Source organism: Coenobita brevimanus, chromosome 86, assembly GCF_032717465.1.
Source record: "Coenobita brevimanus isolate Jiangsu-jjx chromosome 86, ASM3271746v2, whole genome shotgun sequence".
Taxonomy (NCBI): Eukaryota; Metazoa; Arthropoda; class Malacostraca; order Decapoda; family Coenobitidae; genus Coenobita; species Coenobita brevimanus.
In genome coordinates, this window is record NC_137039.1 from 35,324,591 (window position 1) to 35,345,155 (window position 20,565).

Here is a 20,565-nt window from a genome sequence, read left to right on the forward strand (position 1 = left end):
TCTCATCCTTCTTGTACATATCTAGTCACTTCAGGACCATCATCTTCAATCTGTCCTTCCCAGTCTATAAGCTCAATCTTTCAGACAGAATGTGACAAGGTCACGGTTTGCACTTTCTTAAAATTAATTTTCTCCACATGGGTTAACTTAGTGGCTGTTCCTCTTATGGTCTGGGAAAAATTAAAAAAGCTGGGGGTTCCCTGAAGACAGCATGGTATGGGTAACATGTGATTATAAATAACTCTGAAAAATGTTGCCTCTCTCTCCCTCTTTCTATCTCATGAAGGTATCATGTATAACGTTAACAAAAAGAAAATAGCTGACAGGGTAATGTACACAACAATCCCTACCTTCTTTAGTTCTGATTATGAACACTACACTATACCAGATATAAGGCAACTTTCAGTATAACCCAGATCAACTGATGAGCTGGTATAATAGCCTGTCACTCAAGTTTTACAAGATGTATTCTGAATCTGACACGTGACTGACCATGCAACACCATCAACCCCTTTAGCACAATGATGTTGCCACACTGTATGTGCTACTGACAAACGATTACTTTAGCATGCAGTGACATCTTGAAGAAAAAAGTTCAAAACCATCATCACTGTTCCTCTGTCTGCTTGCATCTCCCCACCACTACAACAGCCAAGTAACACCCATGTAGCAGCAAACTCTCATCCCTTTTCTGTCCTACTCTCTAATGCGAGGGTTAGCCATTACTCCCAGTCCTTCATAAATGCAACAGGTCTACTCTGGAACTGTCTTCCTCCGTCTGTGTTTCCTACTGCCTATGATCTCCAGTCTTTCAAACACAGTGTGTCCAGGCATCTCAACATGTACGAACCTTGAACGTGGCTCTCGTTATCTTGCTTCTGTCTTTTCTTGGAGGGAACAATTTGCAGGCTCCTGGTGTTCCTTCTTCCTTGGAAAAAAAAAAAAAAAAGCTACTACTGAATGCTGGCTTTTCCATTTAATTTTGATACACCCACTTTTCTTTTCAGGTATGGGATATCATTTGTAGTGAAGGGCTACAAATCTCAGGTATAAGAATGAAGCATGCAGCCCTCCTTTACCTTCTAAATCCTGCACTGTTTGATTGCAAGAGAAAGCTGCAATCCTCCTTGGAATACAAGTACTACAAACCTTTAATAGAAATCTGAGGAAACTGAGCCTTTCTTGAACTTGATATATGTGATTATATCTTCCATCTGGAACAATGTCTGCTGGATTCAGATCAGGATCTTCTGAAAACAGAAAGCAATATTTCATGCTTATATTTTTTGATCATCTCCTTAAAAAATACTTTCAGAATTTTCAGCACCTAAAATGTACTGGTACCCCCCAAAATTAAACATACTCCTCACATCTATAAGCCAACAATTACTGACCACTTCAGGCACTCCAACTCTTCAATGTATTAAATTCCCATATGCAGTAAGCCCAACATTCATAATGCTAGCACCCTTTGAACCGTAAGTTCTGAACTATTTATGCTCTCCGTCTGCTTTAAAAACGCTGACATCATTATCATCATCATCCATTCCTGTGTTGCTCCGTGAGGAGCGTAGGGGCCCGAGACTAGGCAAGTTGGTCTTGACATTTAGCCCGTGGACTGCGAGCCACAGCTCAGGCTGGGTAGCGTCGCGTTGCGAGCCACAGCTCAGGCTGTGCTGGCCGTGCATCGCCATAAATAACTTGACCCCTACGCAAACTTAGGCATGGCGCTACGCAAAGACGGAGAGAGAATTTTTTTTCACCAGATGATGCCCTGGATGTTTATCTTCAAGTTTTATAATAAACAAAAACAAAAAAAATTTTTTTTTTTTACTTTTTTCCCATGTTTTCAATACTCCCATATGTAAACTTATGCACGGCCCTAAGCAAAGACGGAGAGAGAGATTTTCTTTCTTTTCACCAGTTGATGCCCTGAATGTTTATCTTCAAGTTTATAAGAAACAAAAACTAAAACAAAAATCTTTTTTTCCTTTGTTTTTTGCACACCACGGGGTGGGATAAAAAAAGGTAATTGCACAAGCCACGGGTTAAGATGAGAGTGACCAGCCTCACTCATCCCTGAGTGGCATTATGTTGGCAATAAACCCTAACCAATCCTTGGATATAAACCTGCACCGGCTCAATCCAATTGGGGAACTTTAATTACCCACTAAACCACCAGGTGCCACAATTGGGTTATATGGTTGCCACCCAATGTTGAAAATGGATTCCTGGTGTACAGGAAACCATTTGGCTTGTCACTCAGTGTAGAGTCACCCACAGGCAAAGGGAAGTGGGAAGAATGAAGGAAAGAAAGAAGGCAGAGGGAGTGTAAAATCAACCACAGGCAGAAGGAAGAGGAAAGAATAAAGGAAATAAAGACAGAAGAGGAAGGAAGGAAGACGCCCGAGAGCAGCACTACACAGGGTGAGTGGATAGCAAATCTGAAACCTGAAGCGTGGTATGAGTTTCAGCTTCAGATGACCTCAACTTGCTGAAATAATTTCACAAATCTTTTTCCTCATGTAATACATAAAAAAAGCATACCTGAAACAGTTAACCACTAATATCAGGAACAGTCAAGGACAAAAGTTGGCCTACTGTTCCAATTTGTCTATTTACACTTAAGGTATATTCTTCAGCTTCTTCCCAATCCATCACATCAAAGAGAATAGAAGTACAGTACCTATAAGCAAAGAAACACATCAACACTCACTCAGCTTAAGAACATTTCCCAGCACTGATAGATCAGGTGAAATATTAGGCCAACTTTTAGCTTATACTTTGCTGTCCACATTATATATAGCAATACTACGTACTATTAAACTTCTATATTTTATGAACACTGATAAAGAAAGTAAGTCCTATTTAAAAAAATAATAATTACAAAAAAAAAAAAAAAAAAAAATCAAGTGGCTTTATACCAAACAGACTATTAACAGAACAGGATGCTAGCATATCATATCCACACATTCATATGATTACACTTCCATTGTTCTGCAAAGAGCTTAGATTCAAATGCACAAAATATCAGACCTTCCTTTATTTCCAATATTATGCAACAAAAGTGAATCTTTGAACAATGAATACATACCATACCCAACAAAACACTGCTTACTTCAAAGTACAGGATGTTCATTTGCAACAAACCTTTGGCCGCAATTCTGATGTTCTTCATGTAGGTTGTAAGGTTATCTGCCACCAACACCACCAGAGAATGTTGGTTTTGCAACTTTGATATTATATCATGACGGTAACTGACGTGGGGTGTGGGCCGCTGGTGTTGGGAGAAATTTGGAGGGGCTTCACTGTATGAGCAGCAGATTTCTCGTATTTGTTTCAGTGCTGGAAGAACCCACTTGTCATGCTTCAGTTCCTCTACGCACCTATCTAACCAATGCTTCTTCTGCATATCTCGATCCTGGAATACCATAAATCTAGTCAAACAATGTAAACAGCCTTCTGCTCATCCACACACATCATCATCATCATCATCATCATCCAGACCTCCTTTCCCACCCTAGGGCAACGTGAGGAGCAGCAACATCCACACAGCCCAAATTTACCCAATCCAATAGGTCATGCTTCCATTCCCTCACCATTCAAGCCCCGGAATCCTGGCTCTATCTGAATATGCCAAAAACATTCACCACGTTCTGTACCTTCACATAAACATATCCAACAGGGTCAATCCTGATGCTGTCATGTTAAAAAGGGGTGCCAAATCCCTGACCATGCGCTTCTCACAATATTCATCCAGCCAACTCGATCTCTTGTCAGTCCCCTAGCCTCACCAACTTCCAAACCTCTCTTCCTCACACACTCATCCACCATATCCCTCCACCTTCTCCTTGGCCTACCTTGCCTCCTCCCTCCTTCAAATTTGCTCAGACATACCTTTTCCACCACTCTTCTATTATCCATTCTCTCCACATGACCATTCCATCTCAGTACACTCTCTTCCATTCCGGTATCCACGGACTTCCTCACTCCACATCTTTCACGAATCACAATACTTCATATCCTATCCACTCTCTGTACTCCACATACATTCCTCAGCAGTCCCATCTCCACTGCTATGACTCTTGACTTTTCATTTTCATGCCACACCATAGTCTCACATCCATATGTTAATGCTGGCACTAACACTCCGTGTAAGCCTCATGCAGCTGCAACACTCAGCCTCTGTTTCTTATCAAGGCCTTCATTGTACCAGCTATTTTCCTTCCTTGTGTCACTCTGTTTTCCACTTCCTTTACAAATTTTCCTCTCTTTTCTATCACTGTACCCAGGTATTTGAACTCACACACCAACCAGTAATATAAGTATATATATCCATCAGTGCAATAAACAAAGTACCCCTTCGGTAAACATAAACACTTATACAACATATGACGGACAGGAGGGTGCTTAAGTAAAATAATTGTCAGTGGGGAATGGTGCAATTCTAGACTGTGGCCAAGAAGTTTCTAGGAAGTGAAAATCTCTACTTCAAAAGACTTTAGTAACTTGCCTGTGAACATGAATAGTCTAAAATCTTGACATGAGCTGTGAGGGCTTGATCCATAATCTCTGTTGGCACATCATCAGAATGAGCTAGCGACCACAGAAGTGTTAAAACCTGTAATTACAGAGAACCATTAAGAATCATTCAGAAATAGCATTCCAAACTTTAGAATCATACATATATAAAAATGATGGTCTGCTCCCTTTTAAGGAATCCCCATACCAAGGTTGGCCATAGTACAGCTTATGTTATCTGTGGACTCGAAGCTAAGTGCCAAAACCAGCTAATTACTTCCCAACATAATGCACAGTTAACTTAGAAAAACTTCCTGCCATTTTGTTTTTGAGTGCACACTAGGGTAGCCTTATGAGATGCCACATGGGGGAAATTTCCCCAGAATTCATCAGGCAGCTTTTGGTAGCGCTAAATCTATTGATGCTACTGGCAGTCTGAACCCACTGTAATGACTAATGTCATTTGCTGCAAAAGGGTTAAATATGTACAGTGCATGGAATGAAACAATATTCTTTCCCCCTTATCTGAAACAGTAATAAAGTGAAAAAAAATGCTATATGGCAGAGCATAATGAAACAAGGAACAGAGCAAAATGTCTCACCTTGTGTGCCATGACACCATCCTTATCATCTTCTGCTAGTCTACGAATCAACTCCAACAATTTCTCACGTTGCTTTTTACTGGCCTGGCTCCAGCTTGTCTGTAAATGTACAGAGGAATTATTACCTTCAGCTAATATGTGAACAGCTTGGTGGGAAGGGAACAAAAACATGTACCCACTCGATGTAGTGATGCTCTCAGATGACTGCCATTTCCTCTCTTCTTTCCTTCCTTCTTCCTCTGTCTTTCTTTTCTTCAGTCTTTCCTCTTCCTTCTGTCTACGAGTGACTCTACATCGAGTGACAAGCCAAACGGTATCCTGTACAACAGGAAACCATTTACAACATTGGGTGGTAACCACTTAACCAAATTATGGCACCTGGTGGTTTAGTGAGTAATTACAGTACAGCGCTCCAATTGGAATGAGCCTGTGCAGGTTTATATCCAACGAGTGGTTGGGGCTTATTGCTCACATAATGCCACTCGGGGATGAGCGAGGCTGGCCACTCTGATCTTAAATGTCAGGACCAACTTGACAAGCCCTGGGCACCTACACTCCTCTTGAGGCAACACAGTTTTGGATGATGAATGAATGAATGAATCGTGGACTTGGTTTACGGTCAAACTGAATACAAGAAAAATGGGTGTCCCATACATAAAGAGAACAGTTTGTGATTCTGATGGTATAAAGTCCCAATCAGCTCTTACTAACAGTTAACATCAATTTTTTCATGTATGATAACGATACTATCTATCTACTGCCAGACGCCTTGATCCCGTAAAGGGTGGCCACAAACAAATCGCCTCCATGTCGCCCTGTCGCCTGCCATTTCACTGCCCTGCTCCCAGCTCACAACCCCCTCTCTCCTATACCTCTCCATCACTTCAACTCATACTCCTACCTAGAGAGCCAAGGCGAGTCATGATCCAAACACAAAGAATGAATGAGCATAAAAGTGGGGAGAATTACCAACATCATAAAAAGTAAAACAAGCCACACAATTATCAACGTATCAGTCATGCCACCAGAATCCTGTCTACTACTTGCAAGCTTCACTATCTACCCATAATCTTTGACCAGTACAGTATTTATTTTTGCAGATGAGATGGTCTGGACATGAGAGAATGGAGGAGGAAAATGGGATAAAACATCTTTAAGTGTTTATGTGTGTATGGTGGATAGGGTACCGTACCAAGAAGTAAGCCTTTATGAAGTCTTGGGACGAAGTCATACAAAATGGCCCTTGAGTTATGAGACTGGCGTAAGATGCCACCATATTTTGTGCAGCATGCAGAGCTGCCAGCAAGTGAACAAGGCTGATGTATGTAAGCATGTACAAAGCATTTCAAAACACAAAAAGTGAGATTATCTCCACATACACCTATCTGATACACTCAATGACATACCAAGCTAAAAAAGGAGTGTCAAACCATTTTGAGCTTCTTCATACATCTATATAAATATTTTTAAGTTACTTAAAACTTCACACTCTTCTGACAAGCTGGCTGTGTTCTGTTATTTAAGACATATTCTCACCTGGAAGCAGCCAAAAAGATGGTCCAGCTGTTCTGGTGAGAAGTCCCACGCTAGTTTGGCCAGTAGGTCATGTACATTCTTGACAATGGCCTCATGTTTCCCATGCTGTGCTGCCCAGATGTCATCAAGGTCCTCTAGGGTAAGAGCCTGACAACCAACAAAGAGGGGTGGAACAATGTTTTTAAGTTAAAATGAAATATACCAGCAGTCACAGCATTCAAGTTTAACCTTTAAGTAACAGTTAATTATATGCCAATACTCAAGGGTATGCAACTAACAAGCCATCTCTGTATTCCATACTACAGTCAGTGCTAGGCAGGTGCGCAATGACTTGTGCAATGCAATTGCGCACCGTTGCTGTCCGGTGAATATTGTTTGAGCATTGTGCACCGCACGAGACCTTGCACAATACTGCGCTTTTGCACATGAAAAGGCAGGTGCGCAAGTACCTCACACTTGCTCCTGCGGAGGGCTCTCGCACTGCTGTAGCTATGGGCAAAAAATTCTACGGAGATCCTATGCTGGGTGCCGAGAGCGGCGTTTTTTTTTTGGTCAAAATGTGATCGCTCATTAAATATTGTAAAAGTTTTCAATCGTGATGGGATCAAGTTTTTTCACATCAGCAAATTTTTTGCAATTACTGTATTGTGCCAATTTTGGTGCGATATGAATGTGTAGTTTCGGCTGCCCAAAATACGCGCGCACACACACACTCACGGCTAGTGCTATAGTATATTAGATATGGTAAGAGATAGTTCCTGAGCACCAGTAAGAAAAACTTAAGGACAGCTAATCCTAATGCTGCAAATGCTGGGCACATTCCTACAAAGAGTAAAATAATCTTTTGATAGTCACAATTAAATTCTAAATAATTACAGCTGTCCTATGCAAGTAAATGGAGACATGTTTTGGCCACAAATGGACAGAGTGTTTCTCTCAACTGAACTCCTAATGTGTCTCATCTCTAGTTAAAGACCTCAAGTCACTGATATTGAAATACAAAAAAGGTACAGTATTTCATCATGGCTAATGGTAAACAATCTTAGTTATGGAAATCCCTAACAGTCAATACATTAATCATGGTATTATATGCAGGTACACTCCTTTCCCCTCCCTACCGTGTTACATTAATCATGGTATTATATGCAGGTACACTCCTTTCCCCTCCATACCATTTTAAACCCTCTCACACTATTCCTGCAATTTTCCCCCCTCATTATCTTATCGTTTCCCTCCCACACACATTTCACTAACTCAAATCCCCTCTTCCCTTGACATCTGGTACTCACCTTCTCTTTGATAATGAAGCGTATGATCTTCTCCAGCTTCTCCACATACTGAGGTTGGTGTAAGGAGTCTCTCAACACTATTTGTAACACACGGTTCTCCTTGATCCACTCCTGCAACACGATTCAACCCCATGCAGTAATTTTCATCACTGACTTATAACAAGCTACAGATAATTTATATTTACTTCATATATATATATCTATACATACAAACGCACTGGTCAGAAACTCTTCTGCAAAATAATGCAAAGGTCTTAACTATATTTACCATTATACCAAGAGCCTCAGTTAACACAATGCAATTACATAAAAAATAAACCAAAAATTCTCAATGCACAGTATCTCACAAGTTACATGAGAGCCTTACAAAATTAAAGTTACAACTATAAGCATTTTTCTTAACAAAAAGATAGCCAAGCTCTCAGTGCATCGTGCCTCTGCCACAAAAACCTTACTTTTTTTTTTTTTTTTTTTAAGAAGGGGAGCATTATCTGATAACATTTTTCATTAAAATAACAAAACCCATTTTTTAAAAAGTAGCAAGCATAAAATAAAAAATGGTAACATATAACTTGGATTAACTGAGGTGGAGCCAGTCCATATTAACTGAGGTACAGCCAGTTCACATTAATTGATTTTCTGGATAAAAAGCATTCTAGAGGAAGGAAAACTCTCATCTGAGCTCTGGCCACAGGACTGAAGAAGCATAATTTTGTAAATGGACAGTCTACAATTCAGACTTCTACCTATTCTCTCCCTACCTATGCCTTTACTGTAAAGCACATCATCATAAAGTCTTAATTATTATTACATTTACAATACAAGCAGAGAAAAAGTTACCAAAACAACTGCTATGTACACACTATAAAATGCAAAACACTCCCAGCTTTATCTCACATTACTGGCATGTATAGTTGCCACTTTTATTTCTTCACAGCAACTTGTAAATTTAATAAGAAAAAAACACATAAGTTGGGGGAGGGGGACAGTAAAATCATTGGCAGATATGAAATGTAATCCAGAGTACTGTACTTGAAATTTACCTCAAACTTTTGTTTTTGTCTCGGATACAGTACTACGGCTAACTACAAGCACATGTGTGCTTCCCTCATTCTAACCTACTCATGTGTGTTTCATGATATGTAAATGCCAGTTATGTGCAGTACTGTATGGTATTATGAAAAAGGTCTACGATTTCAGTGCTTGAAAACATATCGACAGGCTGTACAGCATCCAGCAGCCCAGCCCACTCAGGTAGTCTAGAGTCCATGCTAAGCAGGTCTCCAGGTAAAACGAGTCCAGATTAGGTGGGTTTTATTGTGCATCACTGAATGGAAGGGATATATTAAAGCACTGTGTTCTTACTGCCATGCGTTCAGCTGTGAGCCACTCTTCCTCTTCCACAGGTCCATGACGGTGCGAGTAGTGCGACACATTGGAGATCACTTTGTTCACCTCATTCAAGGCATTCATTTTCCCATTGAATGAAGATATTTGCAATAACCTGGTACAGAAAAACTCCCATCAAAATTTACTTTTAAACATTTTCTACATATCATTAAAGTAATAATCCTCTACCTTCATCATCCTAGACCAATATACACAAGACAAACTTTTCCATTAGTTTATAGCTACGATCATCCAACAGCATAAAAAAAGAAAAAAGAAAAAAAAAAAAAAATCTGAACAAGTGTATATTTCCTACAAACAGGATCAAAGCATCAGCAGCAACAAAACACAAGATATACTCTGCCTCGGCTATTAACCTAATAAAACTTTGTCATAGTTTAGCATGTGTAGCTATTTTAACAGAAAATAATAAGAAATTGATTTGGATGATGCATATAGGTTATCTGGTTTTATAATGCAGTATACATTAGCTTTAGTGAATTTATGTCCCTTAAATCTCTCCCTGTCCTCTGAGAGGTATGTGAAAATTAGCTTGCAGTCCACTGGGATCACATTCTAGTAAGTCTAGAGATAGAACAACAAAAACAACTCCCTTCTACCTGACTTTTTCTTTTACTTGCTACTGTACCTGACAATTATATTCTCACTGAAGGGGCCAATTTATGGCCATATCTAACTCCAGGTTAGAGAAGTCTTCCAGAAACTAAAGAAAAAAATGTCAGGCATGTCAAGAATCACCATCTGATCATAAACCTGACCTTTCTTCCCACAAAAGGATGGGGTGAGACAGGGTATGAAAAAATATAAGCCAGTTGCCATTTAAGGGTTTCAGGAGTATGACATTAACACTTACCTGAGTATCATCTTAAACCTAAATATCTCCAGATTCTTGGCTGTTTCCTCTTGGCTCGGCACTCTAGATACTAGGCACTTGATGGCTTTGATAATGGCCGACAGCGCGTCATTCTTGGCCTCGTTTTTGGCCTCTTTCTTCAGTTCTTCATCAGTCAAATTTTCTAGGAAGGCTGGTACTACTTCCTGTAAGACACAAGTGAAAAATCTATTCCTGACTGCTTCTGCCACGGGAATCTTAAGACAGATCAACAAGTGGCAGGCAAAACAGAAAGCAACTGCATTCACAAGCAGCATGCAACACTTATAATAAGGTGAAATGCTCATTATTTCTTCAGATAACCAACCTCAAGTTTACTACACATGGGTAAAACTCAACTAGTCATGTACAGTTGTGGAAAATGGGCTAATAATGCTTCACTTGTTTGTTAAAGAATTATGAGACTTTCACATAATACAGTACAAACTCTCAAATCCAAAATGCTTGCATCCAAAGGCTCTATGGAAAATGTTAAATTTGGGAATGTATAATCATACTGAGGTTAAAACTCTATATTGCAAAATTTTCCAATATTCATTCAGCCTTTGGCCCAAAGGTGGGAAAAAAAGTCTGGACGAGACAATGATGATAACTAACAGGATGGTATTGTATAATAAACAGCCAAGTGTAACTTTAATAGTACAGTATATACAAAAAAGTATCTGGTAATGGTAGTTCATTCTTTGCTCTTCTATGGTGGGAGAAAAAAAAAAAAAAAAAAAAAATCTACACTGTGTGAGGAAAGGTGATATCTACAACTTGCTGTTTCATGAAAAATATTTTGGAAAATAACAGAATTACTGGATTTGACACTTTGTAGAGTACTCTGAAAATTTTGTTCAATACTGAAGATCACATCAGAGTACAGTATATTTCAATGCATGCTGTCTCAATATTTATCATAATGAAGCAAATCAATATTTCCAAGTCCATGATTGTATAAGGGTTTAAAACATCCACAGTTTCTCACGACAAACAACTTGAACATAACTGCAACACTTACTACAATAGGCATGAAATACTTTTCTATAGTGGGAATTGTGAGCATCTCATAACACAGGCCAAAGGGCCGGAGGAGTGCACAGATGACTGGCACTGAAAGATTTTTGCCAGACTGGAATCTTTCAAGGAGGATCTGGAAGCCATTAAGCTTGCCAAACAGATTTATCAGATCGACCAGCCAACCCCGAGGATTTCGTGGATCAGGAGGTCTGGCGTAAATGTCATAGTCTGGAATTTGTGATCCCTGTGGCACTGTTTCTGAAGGACGCGCTCCATTGAAGGTGTGGAATCTGAAATATAAGAGCAGAATAACTTAGCTCCAATCTGGACACATCATGCAAACTGTCAGTAAGATCAATAACATACAGCCAGTCTTAGCCACAAGACAAGGATGTGTTTTAAATGTATATAACAACTATTTCCAAAAGACTGTCACTGTAAAATGGAAGAAGTATACAAGTCAGCTTCACTGACTTTGACTGAATTTAATTATGAAAATGTTTATGGTACATAATTTACTGGGGACAATGGGAAAAAAGAAGTACAAACTGATAACTATATAGAGGGCTTGTTATAAATGAAAAGAGCAATTTGAAAGAACGGATATTATATATATATATATATATATATATATATATATATATATATATGTACACATAAATCACTAGAAAATCACTTTTGAGCACTTAATTAGAATTCATTGCAAGGGGGTCCAGTAACAGTTACTATGTTTCTTACTAAATACTTACTTAGAATTAGGACTCAGCACCATAGCAAGGAGGTCTAGTAAGGGAAACCAGTCTTGGTGCAGCTTAACAACAACTAACTCTATCAACTTCTCACAGTTCTTGAGGATACATCTCTGAAAACAAAATAAGATTATCAACCATGACATCGCTGCACTCACCCAAATACAAATGACACAGTTCCAATATCTTTGTTACATAATCCTACCATTTTTCATAATTCTTAATTCCTTCACTACAATAATGTACTTCTGATTTTTCTCTGGCTAATACCACAATTGCGTTTATTCAAGCTGTGATGTAGTGAAGGGGTTAAAGAAGACTCCCCCCAGTCCAAAAGTCTTTCAGGCTGGATAAACTCTGACAGCAGGAAGAATATGAAAATTATATCCTTGGGCTGTGGGGTCCTTTTTTTTTTTTCTTCTACACCCTTACCAGAATCAGTAACAGAATCATAAAACTTCAGTCTAATGTTGGAGAAACTGAAAAAAATAAATAAATAAATAAACTATAACCACAGAATAAGGGCGTGACTGTACTATTATTGCAACTCTGTCAACAAAGCCACTGTGACTTGTAACTGTCTATGATTCAGATCCACTAGCGTATCATAGTCAAAGTTCACTGCAACAAACTGTCCAATGGTAGTATCATCAATTACATACCAATATTCATATTCTTGATTCTGATTCTTATTCTTGTATCACTTATCACTTTCCTACCCTTGTGGACCCACTCCCTTGTTTACTGCCTATGTTACTAGTTAATATTAATATAACTGATTTTTTCCCCACCTAAGTAATCAGGTGAGGTACCACATATACAAAAACTTCAGATATATAAATTCTCTGAACCATTAAATCTTTGCTTCCCTCTCTATTAACATGAGTACTCTTCCTACCATCAAGTGATGGCTGGGTGCTTTCACATGGCGGCACTGGCATATCCAAAAGGTGGCAGGATTCAACTATCAGTGGTTGTAACCCCTTCAGTATGATTTTTTTTTTTTTACTTTAGCTTTTTTTTTTTTTTTTTTTTTTTTTTTTTTATGTGTCCGACTCTGGGCATAGGCTTCACAGCCTGCTATCAAGGCCCAGCAGTCCTCCTACATACCATACACCTATACATGTCACCACTTCGGCGCTAACACCCACCGTCCATATTGAATACATGCTAGGGCTGTCTCATACAGGACTGGTGTATTGGTATTAGCGGGGGTATTTTTACGACATGTCGGCGGGTCTTCTGGTAGATCAGTAAAGTGTGATTTAATGAAATTCAAATCCTTAAACTGTTCCCTGCCCCAGCCGGGATTTGAACCTGGGCCCGTTAGGACCGCACGCCACCTCTCTACCGATTGAGCCACCGCCTCCTTACTTCATTCAGCCTAAGACCCCTACATTAGTAATCATTGTATCTAAGCTCTTGGGGAAAAAATAAATAAATAAATAAGTACATCACTATAGCTGACTAAAAACTGTCTGGGGAAAGCAAGAATGAAGTTTAAAAGATGTTACTGGACTCAAGATGTACTGGGGGAAAAAAAAAAAAAAACAAGTTTCTACAACTAATCCTCACAAATAAAATATTAAATACTTATATTATAATATGATCCAGCTTACTTACATGAATCTCAAATTTCCAACTATTCACAGCCTCATCTGTGAGAATTTTGGTGAAAGATATGGTTAACCCTTCCCTGAAGAACCTCTGGCAAGCTTCACTCCTGGTGTCCAACCCTGAAATAATACGAATCTCTATGCACTACATGTTAAAACTATTTACAATTCAAACAACAAAAAGGTGCATCTCACACGACAAATGATACTGAACTAAGAAAGAAATATAATGAAAATCACTAACTTTTGTCTCACATTAAAGAACATTTAGATAAGTAAACGACAAATTACCACGTGTGCAGAGGTCAATAGAGGCTTCCAAGAGGAGTTCCAGCTCACACTTAGGCAGGACAGGGACAACCCAACGCTGGCGATGGATCATCTCATCCAGCCGGGCCAAGGCAGCGATGGGGAAGTCTGGCTCCCCACCCCCCAGGTCCTCACTTTCACCCTCACCCAACACTTCTCCATCACCACCCTAGGAATAAATACGATATTACACCATCAGGTAGAAAGAACTATTGTAATTTCACCTCGGCTTGGAGAAGACCGTCAGTTTGCAAATTATTTTACATAACTCACTGGACGGAAAAGACAAACTACAACTCTACACCCTTTCCATAAACGCTTTCAAAACTACCACCACATTTAAGTATTGATCTCTTAATGAAGCACAGAAATCAAGATGGGGTGATGGCAATTTCAGTCTAAACTAAAATTCAACTTTTCACTCGATATATTCTAATGATATACCACACATCCCCAGGGACTGAGCGCAGAATATTATCCCTAAACGATATGTGTGACATAGCTAGGATGTCTAAAAGGTGATGGAGGATGGAACCTCTCTTCCCTTTTTTACTTTTAGAATAGGGATGTAGCAACTCAAACCCTATCACAAATTAAGCTACTGGTAGCCTTCAGAGCAAACCTAGTATGAGCTCACTCAAGCAGCAAACTGTAATACCTGTTAGGTAAAATGTACCTGTGGTGGAGTGTTAGGTGGCCCCTCCTGCGGGTGGTCCTGATTGGCTATCATTGCGATGGTCATAGCGGTGTCGTGAGGCACTGGTGCGGGCAGTTCCCTCACCCAGTGGCACGACTAGATGCCACAGTTTTAACCATACATCCACTTTGCGCTGTAAGGAAAATTAGCATTATTCACCAAGCTAATATTTTGGCACAGTCATCTGAAAATCTGAATGCACCCAAATGTACAGAAACTTACAGTTCAAACTCGACTGATGGCTTTACTACGGCTGTCAGCTGTTGTACTTTCTAGGTACAGTTGAATATATGAAGAAAACATATACTGGTACCTAGCATTTGTTACTACAATGTTGTATTTTCTCAAGTAGTAAACACAGCTATAGCTAAATACCAGTAACCTAATGTATACACATTGGTAAATAGTCAAAATACCTTCAGCATTTACAGTACAGTAAAACCTGGATAAAATGGACTTCAATAGACTAGAATTTGCTTTTATCGGAATCAAGAAGTTACTGGACTAAATTCTTATCTATTGGAAAAAGTCCGATAAAGCCAGAAGCAGTCTGGACTGCCAAACCACTTCAGCTATGTTCACCACAATATGGTAAATAAAGACATGTTTATCAGTGTACAGTACAGTATTAGAATATATAAGTTATTATTTATACAGTACGGTACCATTTGATTATTGTTGTGAATGTATGATACAGTACCATACAGTGCTGCAATGATAGAGAAAAGTTTAAAAACCGTCGGTGCGATCCAGACTAATGTCTGATATATTGGATAAAGTCTGGGTTAGCAGGGGGAAGTCTGGATGTCACTTCTACCAGAATTTTGCTTTTTTCAGAATGGCTTGGGCCCCAATCTTTCATCGCATTAACTCTCCTCCTCTCACCGGCTCCCTTCAACCTCTGTCTCTTCACCACACAGATGCATCTTTATCTCTTTTTTATTGCTACTTCAACGGTCACTGCTCCTCTGAACTGTCTGCTTGCATCCCTCCACCTCTACGATGGGCACGCAGCATCTGTCTAGCAACAAACTCTCATCCCTTTTCTGTCCAACTTTCTAATGCAAGAGTTAACTGTTACTCCCAGTCCTTCATTTATGCAACAGGTTAACTCTGGAGCTGTCTCCCACCGTCAGTACTTCCTATGGTCTCCAGTCTTTCAAACGCGTGTCCAGCCATCTCGAAATGAATGGATCTTGAATTTGGCTCTCTTGTATCGTTTTTGTTTTTTTCTTGGGAGGAACGGTTAGCAGGCTCCTGGCCTTTGGTTCCTACTTCCTTGCATAAAAAAAAAAGGTCCCATTACAGGGAGGTTTTACAGTAGCTACTGGGGGGGGGGGGAAGGCAGTCTGGACTAATTTTCAATGCAAACAAGACGGTGTCGCCTGGAATTTTCCACCGTCTTTCTGTCTATGTGAAAAAACTTTGAATACTGTGATCTTGTTTTTGTTGTTTGAAACCTGATCATGTCGATGAATAGGCCTACTTTACTAAATTTAAATTTATTAGATCCTTTCCACTAAATCTGAAATCCACCGAATTGTCATCCACTTAATCAAGGCCTTACTATACCTTAAGCTTCTGAGGTTGATCTTATTTTGATTCAGACTGAATCATGAACCCACACAAAAAATGCAAAATGTGTGTTAGCTATGAATGGAAAATACTAGTCAACTGCTATGCTTTACCTTGATGTAAAGATGACTTAGCTACAACTGGTTACCATCTGGCAATAAATCATCATCCCAAAAAGAACTGCACACACTGACTGGGAATGAGACCAACAGGGTCTTGAAAAAACTGTTCACCCAGTCATCAAAAGAGGATGTCCCCCCTTCCCCCAGAAGCCCAAGAAAGCCTATCCAATCTGCCAGTACCAAGTTGCAAGTGCCACATTCAACAGTGCATAAAACTGTGTACACATGGTTGCAGTTTCCTCCCTCCTCTTTATAATGTATACATACCATATGTACGGTAAAAGTCCTGTAATCCAAATCACAGGAGACTGAGGGTCTTTCAGACCAGCATTTTTTTCAGACTTTTGGGAGGGACCTTTGAAAACATTAAAATACAGTACTGTACATATATACTGGTACCTGTACATGATCATTAAACTCTTAAAATGATATGGTTATTGTGTTATTCACTGGAAATGCAAAGAAGTGCAGATGGATAGTTGCTGGTAAGTAGCTACATCCAATTCCAAGGCAAGTCCAAGCCAGATAAATACTTAGATAAAGCCTAGAGAGAAAAAAAAAAAAGACCAGAAAAAGTAAAAAAATTTCATCATGAAAAATTTGGAGTATTGGGATATTTGGATTACTGGTGGTTGGATTAGAGGATTTTTACTGTAATATCTAAACATAGCTACATGGTGTACCATAGTGCCGGTACTGTACATGCTTCACCTGGTTTTCAACTTACACCACATGATTACCCTATATTAAAAGGAGAAATTATACTGTGCACATATATACTCCACAGTGCCGGTATGCATAATAATCTCATGTACCCCAATCATGTCATGTTCTATGATGAAGCAGCATTCTACACCTAAGGTCAAATTAACAGACTACTGCCCTATCTAAGGGGTTACAGAATTCCTGTCATCAGTAAGAACAATGAGGCAATTTAAAAAATAATGCTTTGGCCAATGTTATACCTAAAAGAATAGCTGATCCAGTTTTCTCTGCAGAAAATCTCTGAAAGGTGCTGCAAAGTTAAGAATTCCTCAGCTGTTTGTGGTAGCCTACCAATAATACACATGGAGGACTGCCAAATTACTGTACTGGTAACTTAATACGGTACAATACAAGCAGTTCTCATTACAAGATCATAACTGGCTAATCAGGTTTATAGGTTTATAGGAAATTAAAACAAGCATACAGGTATTAGTGTCACCGGTGATATAAAGCGTGACATCAGAGATAAGGGAATAAATAGGGAGACAGCCAGAGATCGAGCAGCGTAGAGAGCTGCCATTAGCTGCCTAAGGCCAACCCATGCAAGCATGTTGGAGCCTTTATTAATAATATAACAAGTGACCCACCCACCCCAAATCACAGCAACTGAATCCAGGGCTATTTATGGTCTTAAGCAACTGTGCTAACATTTAGTTCATTCTATTTATCTATCTATCTACTGCCAGACATCTCAATCCCGTAAGAGGTAGCCACAAACAAATCACCCTGTCCAGTGCCACTTCACTGCCTTACTCCCAGTTCACAGCTCTCTCATACAGCCTAACTCTCCACTCCATCCATCTCATCCTCAGCCTCCCCCTCCACCTCATATAGGCTATACTCTCCTCACTAGTTTCTCACTCTCCACATGGCCAAAGCACCTTAGTATATTTCTCCCAATGCTTTCTATCACATCCACATCCATACCACAGCACTCCTTCACTTCCTCATTTGTCAGTCTCTCTCTCTCCATGTAACTCCACATGCTCCTCTCAAATAAATCATTTATTTCATTCAATACAGTAAAAGATTCACATATGGTAGGGAAAAAAAAAAAGGGGGGAGGAGGGGAAGGGCTGCCATGGGTGACAGGCTTTCAGACCCACCAACAGAAAGTGTTAATACTGTCAATGTTTTCTTAGAAACTGTAATTTTCAGTGAAGGATAATATGTTACATCCCAGTAGACAGTCAAATAAACAAAAAATCTAATTTTGTGCTAAGGCAAGAACCATATTAGAACTAGGTACGGTACTGTACTGTACAGTACATAGACAGTCAGTTACTAACAGTAACTTATGTATAAAACACACACCACCACGAGTTTCTGTTCAAGTCACGACCCTTGCAGTGCAATCTGATGGCTTTGCACAATAATAATTACCGGTACTTTGAAATACACAAACGTTCCAAACTGAATTACTGTACTTATCAATACCTGGAACATAATTACTGGTACCAATATTAGGTATAAGTTATGTGAGAAGCTACCTGGTACTATACAATAAAAATTAATAAAAATAATATCTGGTACCTCCTCTTTATCACATTTCATGCCCACAACCTAACTATCAGGAAAAGCAAATCTTCCAAAATCTCATTATAGCAACAATGATTGCACTCTGCTTCCAAGTGACCTCTTATCCTATTCTCCTTGACACCAAAATGACATGGAAGAAAAATACCAATAATCAACCTGAAAAAAAAATATGGAATATTGTAAGCTGAACTATGCAACAACCTATACAGTACCTACTGTATTACTGTATATGGAAGAAAGCACACTGAAAATCTTTATGTCCCTAAGCAGTCACATCAAATTAAAAAAAATGTTTTGAAACTGAAATGGTTAGGTTACTTAAGCCACAAATAGAACCACACCAGCAAAGACAAAGGTAAGATCTACGGACATACAAAATGTAGATAAATAGCTGGTCTGAAAAAAACATCCTCTACACACTGTTACTGACAAAACTTCCTTGACAAGTGATTAAATGATAAGCCTGCTATTGTTCAATGAGACAAAATGTCTTCCATCTTACTCAGCATTCATAGATAATTTCAAGATGAAACGCTAAAAAAACTAACAACACATATGCAAAACAGAATGAATAAAGTACCATAAAACAGATTAAATCACATCTCAGCTAGTGAAATATGAGGAAAAACATTGACTGAGTACAAATCATCATCTGAACAACCACGTTAATAGGTTTGATTATTAAGAAATGTCACTAACAACAAAAGCAATCTAATGTAAACATACAACACTGCTGCTGGGTAGACCATTACTCTTCCTATTCGGCACATGAACACCCAGCAAACATCAATAACAGGCTAATCATCGCACGGCATTTCGAGTCGCCAAATTTTCCTATTTCCTGTGCGTCACAACCAACTTAAAAACGGATAAATTTTTTATTCCGTCGTCAAATCTAACCATTCCTCTTATTGCTGTTAATTACATCTACAATATATAACACGTACGTGATCTTGTGACTTATGAATAATGAAAATATCTAGAACGTCGTCGGAAACTTCTACAAAGAATAACTTCACTACCTCACCCTTCTACAATAACAACAATGATGTTTTGCCAAGAAGCATTGACATGAATACAGGCAAATAACTGTCGAACACGGTACCGCCCCACAAAGCCCTTAAATTACTGGCAAACCCCATAAACGCAATTAACAAACAGGACAGCTGACAGAAGGAGGGGTCCGAATGATCAAAATGGCGACTGAATATGCGGGGAGTTTTGGACTAAATACTTGCTTCTCGAGGGATCTATACTCACCTGACTGCTCTTCAAGGGACCCAGGATATCTCAACCACTTAAAGGTCCACCATTCTACTACTTACGTTTTTAAATGAGCACCCAACGAAAGTAAATTTGAGGTGTGGGTATCTCCATTCACTACTGCAGACTCACAGACTATGGACACTGAGAGGCCAGGGTGGCGCGGGTGTATAGAGGGCGCCAGTGGGAGACAGCAAAGCATCGATGCCATTCCTCCAACTTTGATCTTTTACTTAAATAGCTTGGATTCCATACATTTTCATCGATGTTTAATACGAAAACATCTTTGACCACCGATTGTTGTCATGATTCTGGACCTGACAAAGTGGCGAAAGAATTCCTTGACATTGAAATTAATGCTAAAAACAGTAATCTGCTGTAATATGCTCACTGAAATAGTTCATTTACCACAAAATCTCCTTGTACGATTTATTTTGGGTATTAAAAATTGTATGACTCGACACGTTTCCACTAGTTTAACTTATTTTGTGTTCGTAAAATATACATGTAATTATTACATTCAAACAGGAAAACACTGATGAACATGTAACTTACCAAGGATGACAAGAAACGTTCTATTGCACGGTCATTGTGATTTCAAACAAACAACTTCGCATGATGCAGTACGCTTGCTACGAGACTTACCTTGCGGTTATACTTTTGTTGAAACAAAAGTAG

The 20,565-nt window shown here is 39.2% G+C and overlaps 1 protein-coding gene across 1 annotated transcript in view; it reads right to left on the reverse strand.

The window, feature by feature from the left end:
- The window catches only part of faf (ubiquitin carboxyl-terminal hydrolase-like faf), a 66,784-nt gene extending 46,763 nt beyond the window's left edge, over positions 1 to 20,021 (reverse strand). Inside the window, exons 1-14 of the mRNA XM_080280894.1 lie at positions 19,950 to 20,021; positions 14,603 to 14,756; positions 13,909 to 14,095; positions 13,625 to 13,737; positions 12,002 to 12,114; positions 11,254 to 11,542; positions 10,212 to 10,396; positions 9,314 to 9,452; positions 7,949 to 8,059; positions 6,660 to 6,806; positions 5,124 to 5,222; positions 4,514 to 4,621; positions 3,151 to 3,421; positions 1,150 to 1,250 (exon numbers count right to left, since the gene is read on the reverse strand). Of these exons, the coding sequence (XP_080137020.1) occupies positions 1,150 to 1,250; positions 3,151 to 3,421; positions 4,514 to 4,621; positions 5,124 to 5,222; positions 6,660 to 6,806; positions 7,949 to 8,059; positions 9,314 to 9,452; positions 10,212 to 10,396; positions 11,254 to 11,542; positions 12,002 to 12,114; positions 13,625 to 13,737; positions 13,909 to 14,095; positions 14,603 to 14,668 (1,929 nt within the window). The 5' untranslated portion in view covers positions 14,669 to 14,756; positions 19,950 to 20,021. The remainder of the gene's footprint in view (positions 1 to 1,149; positions 1,251 to 3,150; positions 3,422 to 4,513; positions 4,622 to 5,123; positions 5,223 to 6,659; positions 6,807 to 7,948; positions 8,060 to 9,313; positions 9,453 to 10,211; positions 10,397 to 11,253; positions 11,543 to 12,001; positions 12,115 to 13,624; positions 13,738 to 13,908; positions 14,096 to 14,602; positions 14,757 to 19,949) is intronic.
- Positions 20,022 to 20,565: the final 544 nt, after the last annotated feature.